This window comes from Myxine glutinosa, chromosome 6, assembly GCF_964187855.1.
Source record: "Myxine glutinosa chromosome 6, kmMyxGlut1.1, whole genome shotgun sequence".
In the NCBI taxonomy this organism is placed as follows: domain Eukaryota; kingdom Metazoa; phylum Chordata; class Myxini; order Myxiniformes; family Myxinidae; genus Myxine; species Myxine glutinosa.
The window spans coordinates 169,187,173-169,206,762 of NC_136266.1; the positions used below are offsets into that span (position 1 = coordinate 169,187,173).

The window sequence follows — 19,590 nt, forward strand, 5'->3', positions numbered from 1 at the left end:
CCAAGATGGCGGCCGACCACGTGACTGATGACGTCATCATTAACATATTTTATTCCCCATGGAGAGTTCTTTACAATGAGCCATGTCTCAATTTTTTCTGTTCAGTACTTTCGGAGATATAGAGGTGCAAAGTTTTTCGGTTTTTCCAAGATGGCGGCCGAACCACGTCACCGATGACGTCATCAATTGGGCACAGTCTATTCCAGGGCAAGACCAATATGTGTGCAAAGTTTGGCGATTCTACGTGCAACGGTGTAGACGCAGTGCTGCAAACAGACAGACAAACAGATGAAAAATCGGTCAGAGACCGAGGACTTGCCGGAATGTACTTTTTTATCGGCCATTTAGGACAAATATGGCGGCCGAACCACGTGATAGATGACGTCATCATTAACATATATTATTCCCCATGGAGAGTTCTTTACAAAGAGCCATGTCTCAACTTTTTCTATTCAGCACTTTTGGAGATATGGAGGTGCTACGTTTTTCGGTTTTTCCAAGATGGCGGCCGAACCACGTGACCTATGATGTCATCATTAACATATTTTATTCGCCATGGAGAGTTCTTTACAACGAGCCATGTCTCAATTTTTTCTATTCAGCACTTTCAGAGATATGGAGGTGCAAAATTTTTCGGTTTTTCCAAGATGGCGGCCGAACCACGTGACATATGACATCATCATTAACATATTTTATTCCCCATTGAGAGTTCTTTACAATGAGCCATGTCTCAATTTTTATCTGTTCAGCACATTTGGAGATATAGTGGTGCACAGTTTTGCCGTTTTTCCAAGATGGCGGCCGACCACGTGACAGATGACGTCATCATTAACATATTTTATTCCCCATGGAGAGTTCTTTACAATGAGCCATTTCTCAATTTCTTCTGTTCAGCACTTTTGGAGATATAGTGGTGCAAAGTTTTGCCGTTTTTCCAAGATGGCGGCCGACCACGTGACATATGACGTCATCATTAACATATTTTATTCCCCATGGAGAGTTCTTTACAATGAGACATGTCTCAATTTTTTCTGTTCAGCACTTTTGGAGATATAGTGGCGCAACGTTTTGCCGTTTTTCCAAGATGGCGCCCGAACCACGTGACTGATGACGTCATCATTTACATATTTTATTCCCCATGGAGAGTTCTTTACAATGAGCCATGTCTCAAGTTTGTCTGTTCAGTACTTTCGGAGATATAGAGGTGCAAATTTTTTTCGGTTTTTCCAAGATGGCGGCCGAACCACGTCACGGATGACGTCATCAATTGGGCACAGTCTATTCCAGGGTAAGACCAATATGTGTGCAAAGTTTGGCGATTCTACGTGCAACGGTGTAGACGCAGTGCTGCAGACAGACAGACAGACAGACAAACAGACAAACAGACAGATGAAAAATCGGTCAGAGACCGAGGACTTGCCGGAATGTACTTTTTTATCGGCCATTTAGGTCAAATATGGCGGCCGAACCACGTGACCGATGACGTCATCATTAACATATTTTATTCCCCATTGAGAGTTCTTTACAATGAGCCATACCTCAATTTTTTCTATTCAGGACTTTTGGAGATGTGGAGGTGCAGAGTTTTTCGGTTTTTCCAAGATGGCGGCCGAACCACGCGACCGATGACATCATCATTAACATATTTTATTCCCCATGGAGAGTTCTTTACAATGAGCCATGTCTCAATTTTTTCTATTCAGCACTTTCGGAGATATGGAGGTGCTAAGTTTTTCGGTTTTTCCAAGATGGCGGCCGAACACGTGACTGATGACGTCATCATTAACATATTTTATTCCACATGGAGAGTTCTTGACAATGAGCCATGTCTCAATTTTTTCTATTCAGCACTTTCGGAGATATGGAGGTGCTACGTTTTTCGGTTTTTCCAAGATGGCGGCCGAACCACGTGACATATGACGTCATCATTAACATATTTTATTCCCCATTGAGAGTTCTTTACAATGAGCCATGTCTCAATTTTTTCTGTTCAGCACATTTGGAGATATAGTGGTGCACAGTTTTGCCGTTTTACCAAGATGGCGGCCGACCACGTGACTGATGACGTCATCATTAACATATTTTATTCCCCATGGAGAGTTCTTTACAATGAGCCATGTCTCAATTTTTTCTGTTCAGCACATTTGGAGATATAGTGGTGCAAAGTTTTGCCGTTTTTCCAAGATGGCGGCCGACCACGTGACTGATGATGTCATCATTAACATATTTTATTCCCCATGGAGAGTTCTTTACAATGAGCCATGTCTCAATTTTTTCTGTTCAGTACTTTCGGAGATATAGAAGTGCAAAGTTTTTCGGTTTTTCCAAGATGGCGGCCGAACCACGTCACCGATGACGTCATCAATTGGGCACAGTCTATTCCAGGGCAAGACCAATATGTGTGCAAAGTTTGGCGATTCTCCGTGCAACGGTGTAGACGCAGTGCTGCAAACAGACAGACAAACAGACAAACAGACAGACAAACAGACAGACAAACAAACGAACAGATCAACATACTTGCCGGAATCTTTTCCGGCAAGTAACAAACGAACAGATCAACATACTTGCCGGAAAATTTTTCCGGCAAGTAACAAACAGACAGATCAGAGACCGAGGACTTGCCGGAATTTACTTTTTTATCGGCCATTTAGGACAAATATGGCGGCTGAACCACGTGACCGATGATGTCATCATTAACATATTTTATTCCCCATGGAGAGTTCTTTACAATGAGCCATGTCTCAATTTTTTCTATTCAGGACGTTTGGAGATGTGGAGGTGCAAAGTTTTTCGGTTTTTCCAAGATGGCGGCCGAACCACGTGACCGATGACGTCATCATTAACATATTTCATTCCCCATGGAGAGTTCTTTAGAATGAGCCATGTCTCAATTTTTTCTATTCAGCACTTTCGGAGATGTTGAGGTGCAAAGTTTTCGGTTTTTCCAAGATGGCGGCCGAACCACGTGACCGATGACGTCATCATTAACATCTTTTATTCCACATGGAGAGTTCTTGACAATGAGCCATGTCTCAATTTTTTCTATTCAGCACTTTCGGAGATGTGGAGGTGCAACGCTTTTCAGTTTTTCCAAGATGGCGGCTGAACCACGTGACCGATGACGTCATCATGAACATAATTTATTCCCCATGGAGAGTTCTTTACAATGAGCCATGTCTCAATTTTGTCTATTCAGCACTTTCAGAGATATGGAGGTGCAAAGTTTTTCGGTTTTTCCAAGATGGCGGCCGAACCACGTGACCTATGACGTCATCATTAACATATTTTATTCCACATGGAGAGTTCTTTACAATGAGCCATGTCTCAATTTTTTCTGTTCAGCACTTTTGGAGATATAGTGGCGCAACGTTTTTCGGTTTTTCCAAGATGGCGGCCGAACCACGTGACCTATGACGTCATCATTAACATATTTTATTCCCCATGGAGAGTTCTTTTCAATGAGCCATGTCTCAATTTTTTCTGTTCAGCACTTTTGGAGATATAGTGGCGCAACGTTTTGCCGTTTTTCCAAGATGGCGAACGAACCACGTGACTGATGACGTCATCATTTACATATTTTATTCCCCATGGAGAGTTCTTTACAATGAGCCATGTCTCAATTTTTTCTGTTCAGTACTTTCGGAGATATAGTGGTGCAAAGTTTTGCCGTTTTTCCAAGATGGCGGCCGACCACGTGACTGATGACGTCATCATTAACATGTTTTATTCCCCATGGAGAGTTCTTTACAATGAGCCATGTCTCAATTTTTTCTGTTCAGTGCTTTCGGAGATATAGTGGTGCAAAGTTTTGCCATTTTTCCAAGATGGCGGCCGACCACGTGACATATGACGTCATCATTAACATATTTTATTCGCCATGGAGAGTTCTTTACAATGAGCCATGTCTCAATTTTTTCTGTTCAGCACTTTTGGAGATATAGTGGCGCAACGTTTTGCCGTTTTTCCAAGATGGCGACCGAACCACGTGACTGATGACGTCATCATTTACATATTTTATTCCCCATGGAGAGTTCTTTACAATGAGCCATGTCTCAATTTTTTCTGTTCAGTACTTTCGGAGATATAGAGGTGCAAGTTTTTTCGGTTTTTCCAAGATGGCGGCCGATTCACGTCACCGATGACGTCATCAATTGGGCACAGTCTATTCCAGGGCAAGACCAAAATGTGTGCAAAGTTTGGCGATTCGCCGTGCAACGGTGTAGACGCAGTGCTGCAAACAGTCAGACAGACAGACAGACAGACAGACAAACAGACAGACAAACGAACAGATCAACATACTTGCCGGAATTTTTTCCGGCAAGTAACAAACGAACAGATCAACATACTTGCCGGAATCTTTTCCGGCAAGTAACAAACGAACAGATCAACATACTTGCCGGAAAATTTTTCCGGCAAGTAACAAACAGACAGATCAGAGACCGAGGACTTGCCGGAATTTACTTTTTTATCGGCCATTTAGGACAAATATGGCGGCTGAACCACGTGACCGATGATGTCATCATTAACATATTTTATTCCCCATGGAGAGTTCTTTACAATGAGCCATGTCTCAATTTTTTCTATTCAGGACGTTTGGAGATGTGGAGGTGCAAAGTTTTTCGGTTTTTCCAAGATGGCGGCCGAACCACGTGACCGATGACGTCATCATTAACATATTTCATTCCCCATGGAGAGTTCTTTAGAATGAGCCATGTCTCAATTTTTTCTATTCAGCACTTTCGGAGATGTTGAGGTGCAAAGTTTTCGGTTTTTCCAAGATGGCGGCCGAACCACGTGACCGATGACGTCATCATTAACATCTTTTATTCCACATGGAGAGTTCTTGACAATGAGCCATGTCTCAATTTTTTCTATTCAGCACTTTCGGAGATGTGGAGGTGCAACGCTTTTCAGTTTTTCCAAGATGGCGGCTGAACCACGTGACCGATGACGTCATCATGAACATAATTTATTCCCCATGGAGAGTTCTTTACAATGAGCCATGTCTCAATTTTGTCTATTCAGCACTTTCAGAGATATGGAGGTGCAAAGTTTTTCGGTTTTTCCAAGATGGCGGCCGAACCACGTGACCTATGACGTCATCATTAACATATTTTATTCCACATGGAGAGTTCTTTACAATGAGCCATGTCTCAATTTTTTCTGTTCAGCACTTTTGGAGATATAGTGGCGCAACGTTTTTCGGTTTTTCCAAGATGGCGGCCGAACCACGTGACCTATGACGTCATCATTAACATATTTTATTCCCCATGGAGAGTTCTTTTCAATGAGCCATGTCTCAATTTTTTCTGTTCAGCACTTTTGGAGATATAGTGGCGCAACGTTTTGCCGTTTTTCCAAGATGGCGAACGAACCACGTGACTGATGACGTCATCATTTACATATTTTATTCCCCATGGAGAGTTCTTTACAATGAGCCATGTCTCAATTTTTTCTGTTCAGTACTTTCGGAGATATAGTGGTGCAAAGTTTTGCCGTTTTTCCAAGATGGCGGCCGACCACGTGACTGATGACGTCATCATTAACATGTTTTATTCCCCATGGAGAGTTCTTTACAATGAGCCATGTCTCAATTTTTTCTGTTCAGTGCTTTCGGAGATATAGTGGTGCAAAGTTTTGCCATTTTTCCAAGATGGCGGCCGACCACGTGACATATGACGTCATCATTAACATATTTTATTCGCCATGGAGAGTTCTTTACAATGAGCCATGTCTCAATTTTTTCTGTTCAGCACTTTTGGAGATATAGTGGCGCAACGTTTTGCCGTTTTTCCAAGATGGCGACCGAACCACGTGACTGATGACGTCATCATTTACATATTTTATTCCCCATGGAGAGTTCTTTACAATGAGCCATGTCTCAATTTTTTCTGTTCAGTACTTTCGGAGATATAGAGGTGCAAGTTTTTTCGGTTTTTCCAAGATGGCGGCCGATTCACGTCACCGATGACGTCATCAATTGGGCACAGTCTATTCCAGGGCAAGACCAAAATGTGTGCAAAGTTTGGCGATTCGCCGTGCAACGGTGTAGACGCAGTGCTGCAAACAGACAGACAGACAGACAGACAGACAGACAAACAGACAGACAAACGAACAGATCAACATACTTGCCGGAATTTTTTCCGGCAAGTAACAAACGAACAGATCAACATACTTGCCGGAAAATTTTTCCGGCAAGTAACAAACAGACAAACAGACAAACAGACAAACGAACAGATCAACATACTTGCCGGAAAATTTTTCCGGCAAGTAACAAACGAACAGATCAACATACTTGCCGGAATTTTTCCGGCAAGTAATGAAAAATCGGTCAGAGACCGAGGACTTGCCGGAATGTACTTTTTTATCGGCCATTTAGGACAAATATGGCGGCCAAACCACGTGACCGATGAAGTCATCATTACTTGTTTTCTAAACTAATTTATTCCTTGATGATGCTCAAGAAATTTCATCTTGATCGGATGAAGTTTTGTACTTGGCAAATTATGACGTCATAATGGAGGAACCTATGACATCATCATTAACATATTTTATTCCCCATGGAGAGTTCTTTACAATGAGCCATGTCTCAATTTTTTCTGTTCAGTACTTTCGGAGATATAGAGGTGCAAAGTTTTTCGGTTTTTCCAAGATGGCGGCCGAACCACGTCACCGATGACGTCATCAATTGGGCACAGTCTATTCCAGGGCAAGACCAATATTTGTGCAAAGTTTGGCGATTCTACGTGCAACGGTGTAGACGCAGTGCTGCAAACAGACAGACAGACAGACAGACAAACAGACAGACAAACAGACAAACAGACAAACAAACGAACAGATCAACATACTTGCCGGAAAATTTTTCCGGCAAGTAACAAACGAACAGATCAACATACTTGCCGGAATCTTTTCCGGCAAGTAAACAAACGAACAGATCAACATACTTGCCGGAATCTTTTCCGGCAAGTAACAAACGAACAGATCAACATACTTGCTGGAAATTTTTCCGGCAAGTAATGAAAAATCGGTCAGAGACCGAGGACTTGCCGGAATGTACTTTTTATCGGCCATTTAGAACAAATATGGCGGCCGAACAACGTGACCGATGATATCATCATTAACATATTTTATTCCCCATGGAGAGTTCTTTACAATGAGCCATGTCTCAATTTTTTCTATTCAGCACTTTCGCAGATATGGAGGTGCAAAGTTTTTCGGTTTTTCCAAGATGGCGGCCGAACCACGTGACTGATGACGTCATCAGTAACATATTTTATTCCCCATGGAGATTTATTTACAATGAGCCATGTCTCAATTTTTTCTGTTCAGCACTTTCGGAGATATGGAGGTGTAAAGTTTTTCGGTTTTTCCAAGATGGCGGCCGAACCACATGACTGATGACGTCATCGTTAACATATTTTATTCCCCATGGAGAGTTCTTTACAATGAGCCATGTCTCAATTTTTTCCATTCTGCACTTTTGGAGATATAGTGGTGCAAAGTTTTTGCCGTTTTTCCAAGATGGCGGCCGAACCACGTGACCGATGGCATCATCATTAACATATTTTATTCCCCATGGAGAGTTCTTTACAATGAGCCATGTCTCAATTATTTCTATTCAGCACATTCAGAGATATGGAGGTGCAAATTTTTTTGGTTTTTCCAAGATGGCGTCCGAACCCACGTGACATATGACGTCATCATAAACAAATTTTATTCCCCATGGAGAGTTCTTTACAATGAGCAATGTCTCAATTTTTTCTGTTCAGCACTTATGGAGATTTCGTGGTACAAAGTTTTGCCGTTTTTCCAAGATGGCGACCGAACCACGTGACTGATGACGTCATCATTTACATATTTTATTCCCCATGGAGAGTTCTTTACAATGAGCCATGTCACAATTTTTTCTGTTCAGCACTTTTGGAGATATAGTGGCGCAACGTTTTGCCGTTTTTCCAAGATGGCGGCCGAACCACGTCACCGATGACGTCATCAATTGGGCACAGTCTATTCCAGGGCAAGACCAATATGTGTGCAAAGTTTGGCGATTCTATGTGCAACGGTGTAGACGCAGTGCTGCAAACAGACAGACTAACAGATGAAAAATCGGTCAGAGACCGAGGACTTGCCGGAATGTACTTTTTTATAGGCCATTTAGAACAAATATGGCGGCCGAACTACGTGATAGATGACGTCATCATTAACATATTTTATTCCCCATGGAGAGTTCTTTACAATGAGCCATCTCTCAATTTTTTCCATTCTGCACTTTTGGAGATATAGTGGTGCAAAGTTTTCCCGTTTTTCCAAGATGGCTGCCGAACCACGTGACCAATGGCATCATCATTAACATATTTTATTGCCCATGGAGAGTTCTTTACAATGAGCCATGTCTGAATTTTTTCTGTTCAGCACTTTTGGAGATATTGTGGTGCAAAATTTTGCAGTTTTTCCAAGATGGCGGCCGACCACGTGACATATGACATCATCATTAACATATTTTATTCCCCATGGAGAGTTCTTTACAATGAGCCATGTCTCAATTTTTTCTATTCAGCACTTTCGCAGATATGGAGGTGCAAAGTTTTTCGGTTTTTCCAAGATGGCGGCCGAACCACGTGACTGATGACGTCATCAGTAACATATTTTATTCCCCATGGAGATTTATTTACAATGAGCCATGTCTCAATTTTTTCTGTTCAGCACTTTCGGAGATATGGAGGTGTAAAGTTTTTCGGTTTTTCCAAGATGGCGGCCGAACCACATGACTGATGACGTCATCGTTAACATATTTTATTCCCCATGGAGAGTTCTTTACAATGAGCCATGTCTCAATTTTTTCCATTCTGCACTTTTGGAGATATAGTGGTGCAAAGTTTTTGCCGTTTTTCCAAGATGGCGGCCGAACCACGTGACCGATGGCATCATCATTAACATATTTTATTCCCCATGGAGAGTTCTTTACAATGAGCCATGTCTCAATTATTTCTATTCAGCACATTCAGAGATATGGAGGTGCAAATTTTTTTGGTTTTTCCAAGATGGCGTCCGAACCCACGTGACATATGACGTCATCATAAACAAATTTTATTCCCCATGGAGAGTTCTTTACAATGAGCAATGTCTCAATTTTTTCTGTTCAGCACTTATGGAGATTTCGTGGTACAAAGTTTTGCCGTTTTTCCAAGATGGCGACCGAACCACGTGACTGATGACGTCATCATTTACATATTTTATTCCCCATGGAGAGTTCTTTACAATGAGCCATGTCACAATTTTTTCTGTTCAGCACTTTTGGAGATATAGTGGCGCAACGTTTTGCCGTTTTTCCAAGATGGCGGCCGAACCACGTCACCGATGACGTCATCAATTGGGCACAGTCTATTCCAGGGCAAGACCAATATGTGTGCAAAGTTTGGCGATTCTATGTGCAACGGTGTAGACGCAGTGCTGCAAACAGACAGACTAACAGATGAAAAATCGGTCAGAGACCGAGGACTTGCCGGAATGTACTTTTTTATAGGCCATTTAGAACAAATATGGCGGCCGAACTACGTGATAGATGACGTCATCATTAACATATTTTATTCCCCATGGAGAGTTCTTTACAATGAGCCATCTCTCAATTTTTTCCATTCTGCACTTTTGGAGATATAGTGGTGCAAAGTTTTCCCGTTTTTCCAAGATGGCTGCCGAACCACGTGACCAATGGCATCATCATTAACATATTTTATTGCCCATGGAGAGTTCTTTACAATGAGCCATGTCTCAATTTTTTCTGTTCAGCACTTTTGGAGATATAGTGGTGCAAATTTTTGCCGTTTTTCCAAGATGGCGGCCGACCACGTGCCTGATGACGTCATCATTAACATATTTTATTCCCCATGGAGAGTTCTTTACAATGAGCCATGTCTCAATTTTTTCTATTCAGCACTTTCGGAGATGTAGAGGTGCAAAGTTTTTCGGTTTTTCCAAGATGGCGGCCGAACCACGTCACCGATGACGTCATCAATTGGGCACAGTCTATTCCAGTGCAAGACCAATATGTGTGCAAAGTTTGGCGATTCTACGTGCAACGGTGTAGACGCAGTGCTGCAAACAGACAGACAGACAAACAGACAGACAAACAAATGAAAAATCGGTCAGAGACCGAGGACTTGCCGGAATGTACTTTTTATCGGCCATTTAGAACAAATATGGCGGCCGAACCACGTGACCGATGATATCATCATTAACATATTTTATTCCCCATGGAGAGTTCTTTACAATGAGCCATGTCTCAATTTTTTCTGTTCAGCACTTTTGGAGATATAGTGGTGCAAAGTTTTGCCGTTTTTCCAAGATGGCGGCCGACCACGTGACATATGACATCATCATTAACATATTTTATTCTCCATGGAGAGTTCTTTACAATGAGCCATGTCTCAATTTTTTCTGTTCAGCACTTTTGGAGATTTCGTGGTGCAAAGTTTTGCCGTTTTTCCAAGATGGCGGCCGACCACGTGACTGATGACGTCATCATTAACATATTTTATTCCCCATGGAGAGTTCTTTACAATGAGCCATGTCTCAATTTTTTCTGTTCAGCACTTTTGGAGATATAGTGGTGCAAAGTTTTGCCGTTTTTCCAAGATGGCGGCCGACCACGTGACATATGACGTCATCATTAACATATTTTATTCCTCATGGAGAGTTCTTTACAATGAGCCATGTCTCAATTTTTTCTGTTCAGTACTTTCGGAGATATAGAGGTGCAAAGTTTTTCGGTTTTTCCAAGATGGCGGCCGAACCACGTCACCGATGACGTCATCAATTGGGCACAGTCTATTCCAGGGCAAGACCAATAAGTGTGCAAAGTTTGGCGATTCTACGTGCAACGGTGTAGAAGCAGTGCTGCAAACAGACAGACAGACAGACAGATGAAAAATCGGTCAGAGACCGAGGACTTGCCGGAATGTACTTTTTTATCCGCCATTTAGGACAAATATGGCGGCCGAACCACGTGACCGATGACGTCATCATTAACATATTTTATTCCCCATGGAGAGTTCTTTACAATGAGGCATGTCTCAATTTTTTCTATTCAGCACTTTTGGATACATAGAGGTGCTAAGTTTTTCGGTTTTTCCAAGATGGCGGCCGAACCACGTGACATATGACGTCATCATTAACAAATTTTATTCCCCATGGAGAGTTCTTTACAATGAGCCATGTCTCAATTTTTTCTGTTCAGCACTTTTGGAGATATAGTGGTGCAAAGTTTTGCCATTTTTCCAAGATGGCGGCCGACCACGTGACATATGACATCATCATTAACATATTTTATTCCCCATGGAGAGTTCTTTACAATGAGCCATGTCTCAATTTTTTCTGTTCAGCACTTTTGGAGATTTCGTGGTGCAAAGTTTTGCCGTTTTTCCAAGATGGCGGCCGACCACGTGACTGATGACGTCATCATTAACATATTTTATTCCCCATGGAGAGTTCTTTACAATGAGCCATGTCTCAATTTTTTCTGTTCAGCACTTTTGGAGATATAGTGGTGCAAAGTTTTGCCGTTTTTCCAAGATGGCGGCCGACCACGTGACATATGACGTCATCATTAACATATTTTATTCCCCATGGAGAGTTCTTTACAATGAGCCATGTCTCAATTTTTTCTGTTCAGCACTTTTGGAGATATAGTGGCGCAACGTTTTGCCGTTTTTCCAAGATGGCGACCGAACCACGTGACTGATGACGTCATCATTTACATATTTTATTCCCCATGGAGAGTTCTTTACAATGAGCCATGTCTCAATTTTTTCTGTTCAGTACTTTCGGAGATATAGAGGTGCAAACTTTTTCGGTTTTTCCAAGATGGCGGCCGAACCACGTCACCGATGACGTCATCAATTGGGCACAGTCTATTCCAGGGCAAGACCAATATGTGTGCAAAGTTTGGCGATTCTACGTGCAACGGTGTAGACGCAGTGCTGCAAACAGACAGACAGACAAACAGACAGACAGACAGACGGACAGACAGACAAACAAACGAACAGATCAACATACTTGCCGGAAAATTTTTCCGGCAAGTAACAAACGAACAGATCAACATACTTGCCGGAAAATTTTTCCGGCAAGTAATGAAAAATCGGTCAGAGACCGAGGACTTGCCGGAATGTACTTTTTTATCGGCCATTTAGGACAAATATGGCGGCCGAATCACGTGACCGATGACGTCATCATTAACATATTTTATTCCCCATGTAGAGTTCTTTACAATGAGCCGTGTCTCAATTTTTTATATTCAGCACTTTCGGAGATATGGAGGTGCAAAGATTTTCGGTTTTTCCAAGATGGCGGCCGAACCACGTGACCGATGATGTCATCCTTAACATCATTTATTCCCCATGGAGAGTTCTTTACAATGAGCCGTGTCTCAATTTTTTCTGTTCAGCACTTTTGGAGATATGGAACTGCTAAGTTTTTCGGTTTTTCCAAGATGGCGACCGAACCACGTGACTGATGACGTCATCATTAACATATTTTATTCCCCATGCAGAGTTCTTTACAATGAGCCATGTCTCAATTTTTTCTATTCAGTACTTTCAGAGATATGGAGGTGCAAATTTTTCTGTTTTTCCAAGATGGCGGCCGAACCACGTGACTGAATACGTCATCATTTATACATTTTATTCCCCATGGAGAGTTCTTTACAATGAGCCATGTCTCAATTTTTTCTGTTCAGTACTTTCGGAGATAAAGAGCTGCAAAGTTTTTCCAAGATGGCGGCCGAACCATGTGACCGATGACGTCATCATTTGGGCACAGTATATTAGAGGGCAAGACAAATACGTGTGCAAAGTTGGCTATTCTACGTATGGAAAGATTCTACGTATAGAAAGTTTGCCGGTTTTTCCAAGATGGCGGCCGAACCACGTGACCAATGACGTCATCATTAACATATTTTATTCCCCATCGAGAGTTCTTTACAATGAGCCATGTCTCAATTTTTTCTGTTCAGCACTTTTGGAGATATAGTGGTGCAAAGTTTTGCCGTTTTTCCAAGATGGCGGCCGTCCACGTGACATATGACATCATTAACATATTTTATTCCCCATGGAGAGTTCTTTACAATGAGCCATGTCTCAATTTTTTCTGTTCAGCACTTTTGGAGATATAGTGGTGCAAAGTTTTGCCGTTTTTCCAAGATGGCGGCCACGTGACATATGACGTCATCATTAACATATTTTATTCCCCATGGATAGTTCTTTACAATGAGCCATGTCTCAATTTTTTCTGTTCAGCACTTTTGGAGATATAGTGGCGCAACGTTTTGCCGTTTTTCCAAGATGGCGACCGAACCACGTGACCGATGACGTCATCATTAACATATTTTATTCCACATGGAGAGTTCTTGACAATGAGCCATGTCTCAATTTTTTCTGTTCAGCACTTTCGGAGATATAGAGGTGCAAAGTTTTTCGGTTTTTCCAAGATGGCGGCCGAACCACATCACCGATGACGTCATCAATTGGGCACAGTCTATTCCAGGGCAAGACCAATATGTGTGCAAAGTTTGGCGATTCTACGTGCAACGGTGTAGACGCAGTGCTGCAAACAGAGACAGACAGACAGACAAACAGACAAACAGACAGACAAATGAAAAATCGGTCAGAGACCGAGGACTTGCCGGAATGTACTCTTTTATCGGCCATTTAAGACAAATATGGCGTCCGAACCACGTGACCTATGATGTCATTATTAACATATTTTATTCCCCATGGAGAGTTCTTTACAATGAGCCATGTCTCAATTTTTTCTATTCAGCACTTTCAGAGATATGGAGGTGCACAATTTTTCGGTTTTTCCAAGATGGCGGCCGAACCACGTGACATATGACGTCATCATTAACATATTTTATTCCCCATTGAGAGTTCTTTGCAATGAGCCATGTCTCAATTTTTTCTGTTCAGCACTTTTGGAGATTTTGTGGTGCAAAGTTTTGCCGTTTTTCCAAGATGGCGGCCGACCACGTGACTGATGACGTCATCATTAACATATTTTATTCCCCATGGAGAGTTCTTTACAATGAGCCATGTCTCAATTATTTCTGTTCAGCACTTTTGGAGATATAGTGGTGCAAAGTTTTGCCGTTTTTCCAAGATGGCGGCCGACCACGTGACATATGACGTCATCATTAACATATTTTATTCCCCATGGAGAGTTCTTTCCAATGAGCCATGTCTCAATTTTTTCTGTTCAGCACTTTTGGAGATATAGTGGCGCAACGATTTGCCGTTTTTCCAAGATGGCGACCGAACCACGTGACTGATGACGTCATCATTTACATATTTTATTCCCCATGGAGAGTTCTTTACAATGAGCCATGTCTCAATTTTTTCTGTTCAGTACTTTCGGAGATATAGAGGTGCAAATTTATTCGGTTTTTCCAAGATGGCGGCCGAACCACGTCACCGATGACGTCATCATTGGGGCACAGTATATTAGAGGGCAAGACCATTATGTGTGCAAAGTTTGGCGATTCTCCGTGCAACGGTGTAGACGCAGTGCTGCAAACAGACAAACAGACAAACAGACAAACAGACAAACAGACAAACAAACGAACAGATCAACATACTTGCCGGAAAATTTTTCCGGCAAGTAACAAACGAACAGATCAACATACTTGCCGGAATCTTTTCCGGCAAGTAACGAACAGATCAACATACTTGCCGGAATCTTTTCCGGCAAGTAATGAAAAATCGGTCAGAGACCGAGGACTTGCCGGAATGTACTTTTTTATCGGCCATTTAGGACAAATATGGCGGCCGAACCACGTGACCGATGATGTCATCATTAACATATTTTATTCCCCATGGAGAGTTCTTTACAATGAGCCATGGCTCAATTTTTTCTATTCAGCACTTTCGTAGATATGGAGGTGCAAATTTTTCGGGTTTTCCAAGATTGCGACCGAACCACGTGACTGATGATGTCATCATTAACATATTTTATTCCCCATCGAGAGTTCTTTACAATGAGCCATGTCTCAATTTTTCCTGTTCAGCACTTTCGGAGATATGGAGGTGCAAAGTTTTTTGGTTTTTCCAAGATGGCGGCCAAAACACGTGACCGATGACATCATCATTTTGGGCACAGTATATTAGAGGGCAAGACAAATACGTGTGCAAAGTTTGGCGATTCTACGTGCAACGGTGTCGACGTAGTGCTGCAAACAGACACAGACAGACAGACAAACAGATGAAAAATCGGTCAGAGACCGAGGACGTGCCGGAATTTACTTTTTTATCGGCCATTTAGGACAAATATGGCGGCCGAACCACGTGACAGATGACGTCATCATTAACATATTTTATTCCCCATGGAGTGTTCTTTACAATGAGCCAGGTCTCAATTTTTTCTATTCAGCACTTTTGGAGGTTTAGAGGTGCTAAGTTTTTCGGTTTTTCCAAGATGGCGGCCGAACCACATGACCTATGACATCGTCATTAACATATTTTATTCCCCATGGAGAGTTCTTTACAATGAGCCATGTCTCAATTTTCTCTATTCAGCACTTTCGGAAAAATGGAGGTGCAAAGTTTTTCGGTTTTTCCAAGATGGCGGCCGAACCACGTGACCGATGACGTCATCATTAACACATTTTATTCCCCATGGAGAGTTCTTCACAATGAGCAGCCATGTCTCAATTTTTTCTGTTCAGCACTTTCGGAGATATAGAGGTGCAAAGTTTTTCGGTTTTCCCAAGATGGCGGCTGAACCACGTGACTGATGACGTCATCATTAACATTTTATTCCCCATGGAGAGTTCTTTACAATGAGCCATGTCTCAATTTTTTCTGTTCAGCACTTTTGGAGATAGTGGTGCAACGTTTTGCCGTTTTTACAAGATGGTGGTGGACCACGTGACTGATGACGTCATCAATTGGGCACAGTCTCTTCCTGGGCAAAACCAATATGTGTGCAAAGTTTGGCGATTCTATGTGCAACGGTGTAGACGTAGTGCTGCAAACAGACAGACAGACAAACGAACAGATCAACATACTTGCCGGAATCTTTTCCGGCAAGTAACAAACAGACAGACAGATAGACAGACAGACAGACAGACAAACGAACAGATCAACATACTTGCCGGAATCTTTTCCGGCAAGTAACAAACAGACAGACAAACGAACAGATCAATATACTTGCCGGAATCTTTTCCGGCAAGTAACAAACAGACAAACGAACAGATCAACATACTTGCCGGAATCTTTTCCGGCAAGTAACAAACAAACGGACTCAAATGAAAGGTGAGGTGAGGATAATGAGAGCGACACTCGGTAGAGAGCGCGTTGGCTACATCCGCCAGGCTGAACAGTTTACGTTTTGTATCCCAATGATACTAGACCGGATCTGGATCCAGACCTTAGGCAAAATCAAATTGGCTTGTTCTTGTTACCTAACCAACTCGTCCACCTGGTTTTGGCAGAACACGTCCTTAACTTTTTGCAATGTCATACTATATATCGTTTTGGCGTCATCTCTCCACGGTGAAGAATCACTGATAATTAAAAAAAAAGAAAAAAAAACAAACTTGTATCCGGATCTAGATTCGGATCTTCGCCAAAATTGAATCAATTTGTCATTATCACACACCCAACTTGTCCACCATGTTTCGCCCAAATCACTCCATAACTTTTTGAGTTCACATAACATGACGTTTGTGCTAAGTGATAAGAGTACCGTGATATAAATTGTGATTTATAAAAGCCTCGTCTCTTGAGTTTCACAAGCGTTGTCACCTTCTATGATATTTAAATCGGTTGTCGTTTTTGTCCCCCGTTGCACCGTGGAGCGAAAAGGGGACTATGGTTTTCCCCTCCGTCCGTGTGTGCGTCCGTCCGTGCATGCCTCCGTTCGGACGTGCGTGCGTAAGCGAAGGACCGAATTCTAATTTGGTGTGTGGGTGCAACTAGGCATATGGAAGAACCCTCTTGAAAATTAGGTCGCCACTTCAAAAATCCACCCGCCGCCATGTATGTCTGAACCTTGAGAGCGGAATATCTTGAAAAATAAGGGAAGTACCAACTTCTAATCTGGTGTGTGGGTGTACCTAGGCAAAAGGAAGAACGCTATTGAAAAGTGGGTCGCCACGTCAAAATCCAAGATGGCCGCCGCCATGTATGTCTGAACCTTGTGAGCGGAATATCTTGAAAAATAAGCGAAGTAACAACGTCTAATCTTGTGTGGGTGTATCTAGGTATAAGGAAGAACGCTATTGAAAATTGGGTCGCCACGTCAAAATCCAAGATGGCCGCCTTCCGTCTTCCACGTTGTCAACTCGCATCACTTCACCGACGGGGGACCGAGGCGTAACGCTTGTTGTTATTTCTCTCAGGCTGTGGTTCGATTTTTATCTTTCTTTCTTTTTCAGGATAAGTGGACAGAGCGTCGCCGTGTGATTCCGTCAGAGGATCAGCTGCTATTGTTGATACCAGAAGACGAGGCAGAGTTGGAAACGGAGAATCGCTCAGAGGGAAGGGCCTCACATGAGCGGGAGGTATTGCTCATTGGTTGGAGTTTGATCTCGATTCAGAAACTTGTTCCCAATTGCATCATTGGATGGATTTTACCCTAATTTTTGGGAGTTTGATTAATTTAAATGATAAAATCCAGTTTTGAAGTTCCTGTCTTGCGGTGCAGAAGTGCATTAGCAGGTGTGATAATTTGCCCACCTTTGATAATTATTCCCCACTTTGTCATAAAAGTAAAAACCTAAGTTGGAGGTTCCTATCCCAGCTTTGTAGAATGTTCCCATGCACACGCAGAGTGCAACCACCACTTTTTATCTTACTTCTTCCCATCAAGAGACATGCCGGATTCCTCCTCGCCCAGCCACTCAAAATGGTGACAAAGCAGTTTATCATGCTCGTGGTGGAGGGGCTTAAATTTTAATGCTGAACGTCTTGCCAAATCTGTCCTGTTCGGTCGTAAATTGAGGGGAAACCCTCCCACTGAGCCTCTGGATTCAACTCAAATGTTTCAGGCTCTCGCTTCCGCACCAAAGCTTGTACCTTCTCAGCGTTGCAGGGTCGATATTCCCCAAAGCATACTTAGGACCGATTGTGAAGGAAAGAACATTAAAGAGGGTTTTAATGGGGGAAGCGGTTTTCGATACAAACATAATAGAGGTAAGACGACTGATTTCTATACAAATATCTACGCATAATCCTATTACAATTAAATTACTTCACTCTTATGCTAATACATGCACAGAGGAATGTTAGGGTTAGCCATACAGTCTGTTTCTTCGCCATACAGTCTTAATCACGAGAAGCCTTTCCATAACACTACAACCTTCCACTGTCGGACTCTCCCGAGTCTGCTCTCAGAAGGAGCAGCAGCATTTGGGTCTCACTGCACTTAACGTACAAACAACTCTCCCATCCTTGTCTACACCCTCATACAAGAATCGAAAAGTATATCCCTAGTCTAATGCATCGATCCACTATTCCTGCATATTGTTATGTTTATGGGGGGTAGGTAAGAGAATACCGTAGGAAAGGTAAGATGGAATAGGAAATAGTATGGACCGTGTGACGTGTAGGAGCATTTTGATGTACTACGTAGGGGAAATGTAGCTTAAGGTTGTTTAAATGTCATCACACGATGGATGATGCCTTGTTAATTAGTAATAGGGTTTAAGGTTAATTTCCCCTGGTCGTGATACCCTCTGTGGCCATCCCTAACACTTATAACAATCGCCGGCGAGCAAAATTGCAGCCAGCTAGTACTCGCGCTCCATGGACACATACGACAAAGACCCACCCAGGAGCGGCGGGGCGAAAATGGTTCAATAATATATGGGGAACGGGACTGGCAGGCCACGCCCCCCTTCCCTCCGAGTGACGTGGCCGGGTGACGTAGGCGGTAGAAGAAGAAGCCTCGCATTTTGTGTCCTTGGAGGAGAGCGTTTTGTATGGTGATCGTGAGGGAGTTTTGACTGCTGGGTTCACCAGGGAGCTGAAGGCCGCGCTGTCCTCCCCAAACAGAGGAGAAGGAACGAGAGTCGTCTACGTGCTCGCCACCAGCTCGATAGCAAGCGCTTTCGGAGCGAGGCATTCGACTTCGTCGCCATTTTGCCAGGCTTCCCGCATGGTGGCTGCGGGCTTCACCAGCTGCCAAACTTACCAACAGGATCCATTTTGGGCCAGCTAAGTGCCAGAGAGTGAACTGTTATTTTCTTCCTTTACCCTGGGTGTGTGTTTGTGTCCGTATGGAGGTACCTCAAGTTAGCATTTTTAACTCGGCTTTGTTTTCGTTATTTTCATTCCGCGCCTTTCTTTTCTTGTAAACAATTATCGTTACATTTTCGTTGCCGTGTTCTTGGTTGGGTTTTGGAATAAACCCGTGTGTTCGTGAAATTAAACGCTTCGTGTTTCTTCCACCCCACGCACGTCATAACCGCCTTATTGGAGATCGCCTCGGGAGATAAAGCTGGTTTGGTTCATCCGTCCAAGGCTGGTGATAACTAGCTGCGGACGCGACAATATGCTCTCCCTATTGCACGTACTTGTACAACTATCTCTGTCATTATTTTTA

General features: G+C 42.8%; 1 protein-coding gene across 9 annotated transcripts in view; it reads left to right on the top strand.

Annotated features, from left to right (window-relative positions):
• The window catches only part of YTHDC1 (YTH N6-methyladenosine RNA binding protein C1), a 105,252-nt gene that overhangs the window by 31,477 nt on the left and 54,185 nt on the right, over positions 1 to 19,590 (top strand). For 5 of the 9 annotated variants that reach the window (XR_013623913.1, XM_068097983.2, XM_068097985.2 and 2 more), the window contains one exon: positions 17,423 to 17,548. The exons of the other annotated variants lie outside the window; for them this stretch is intronic. Coding sequence is in view for 4 of the 5 variants with exons in the window: in XM_068097983.2 (XP_067954084.2) it covers positions 17,423 to 17,548 (126 nt within the window). In the remaining variant the exon portion in view is untranslated. The remainder of the gene's footprint in view (positions 1 to 17,422; positions 17,549 to 19,590) is intronic. 9 annotated transcript variants of the gene reach the window in all.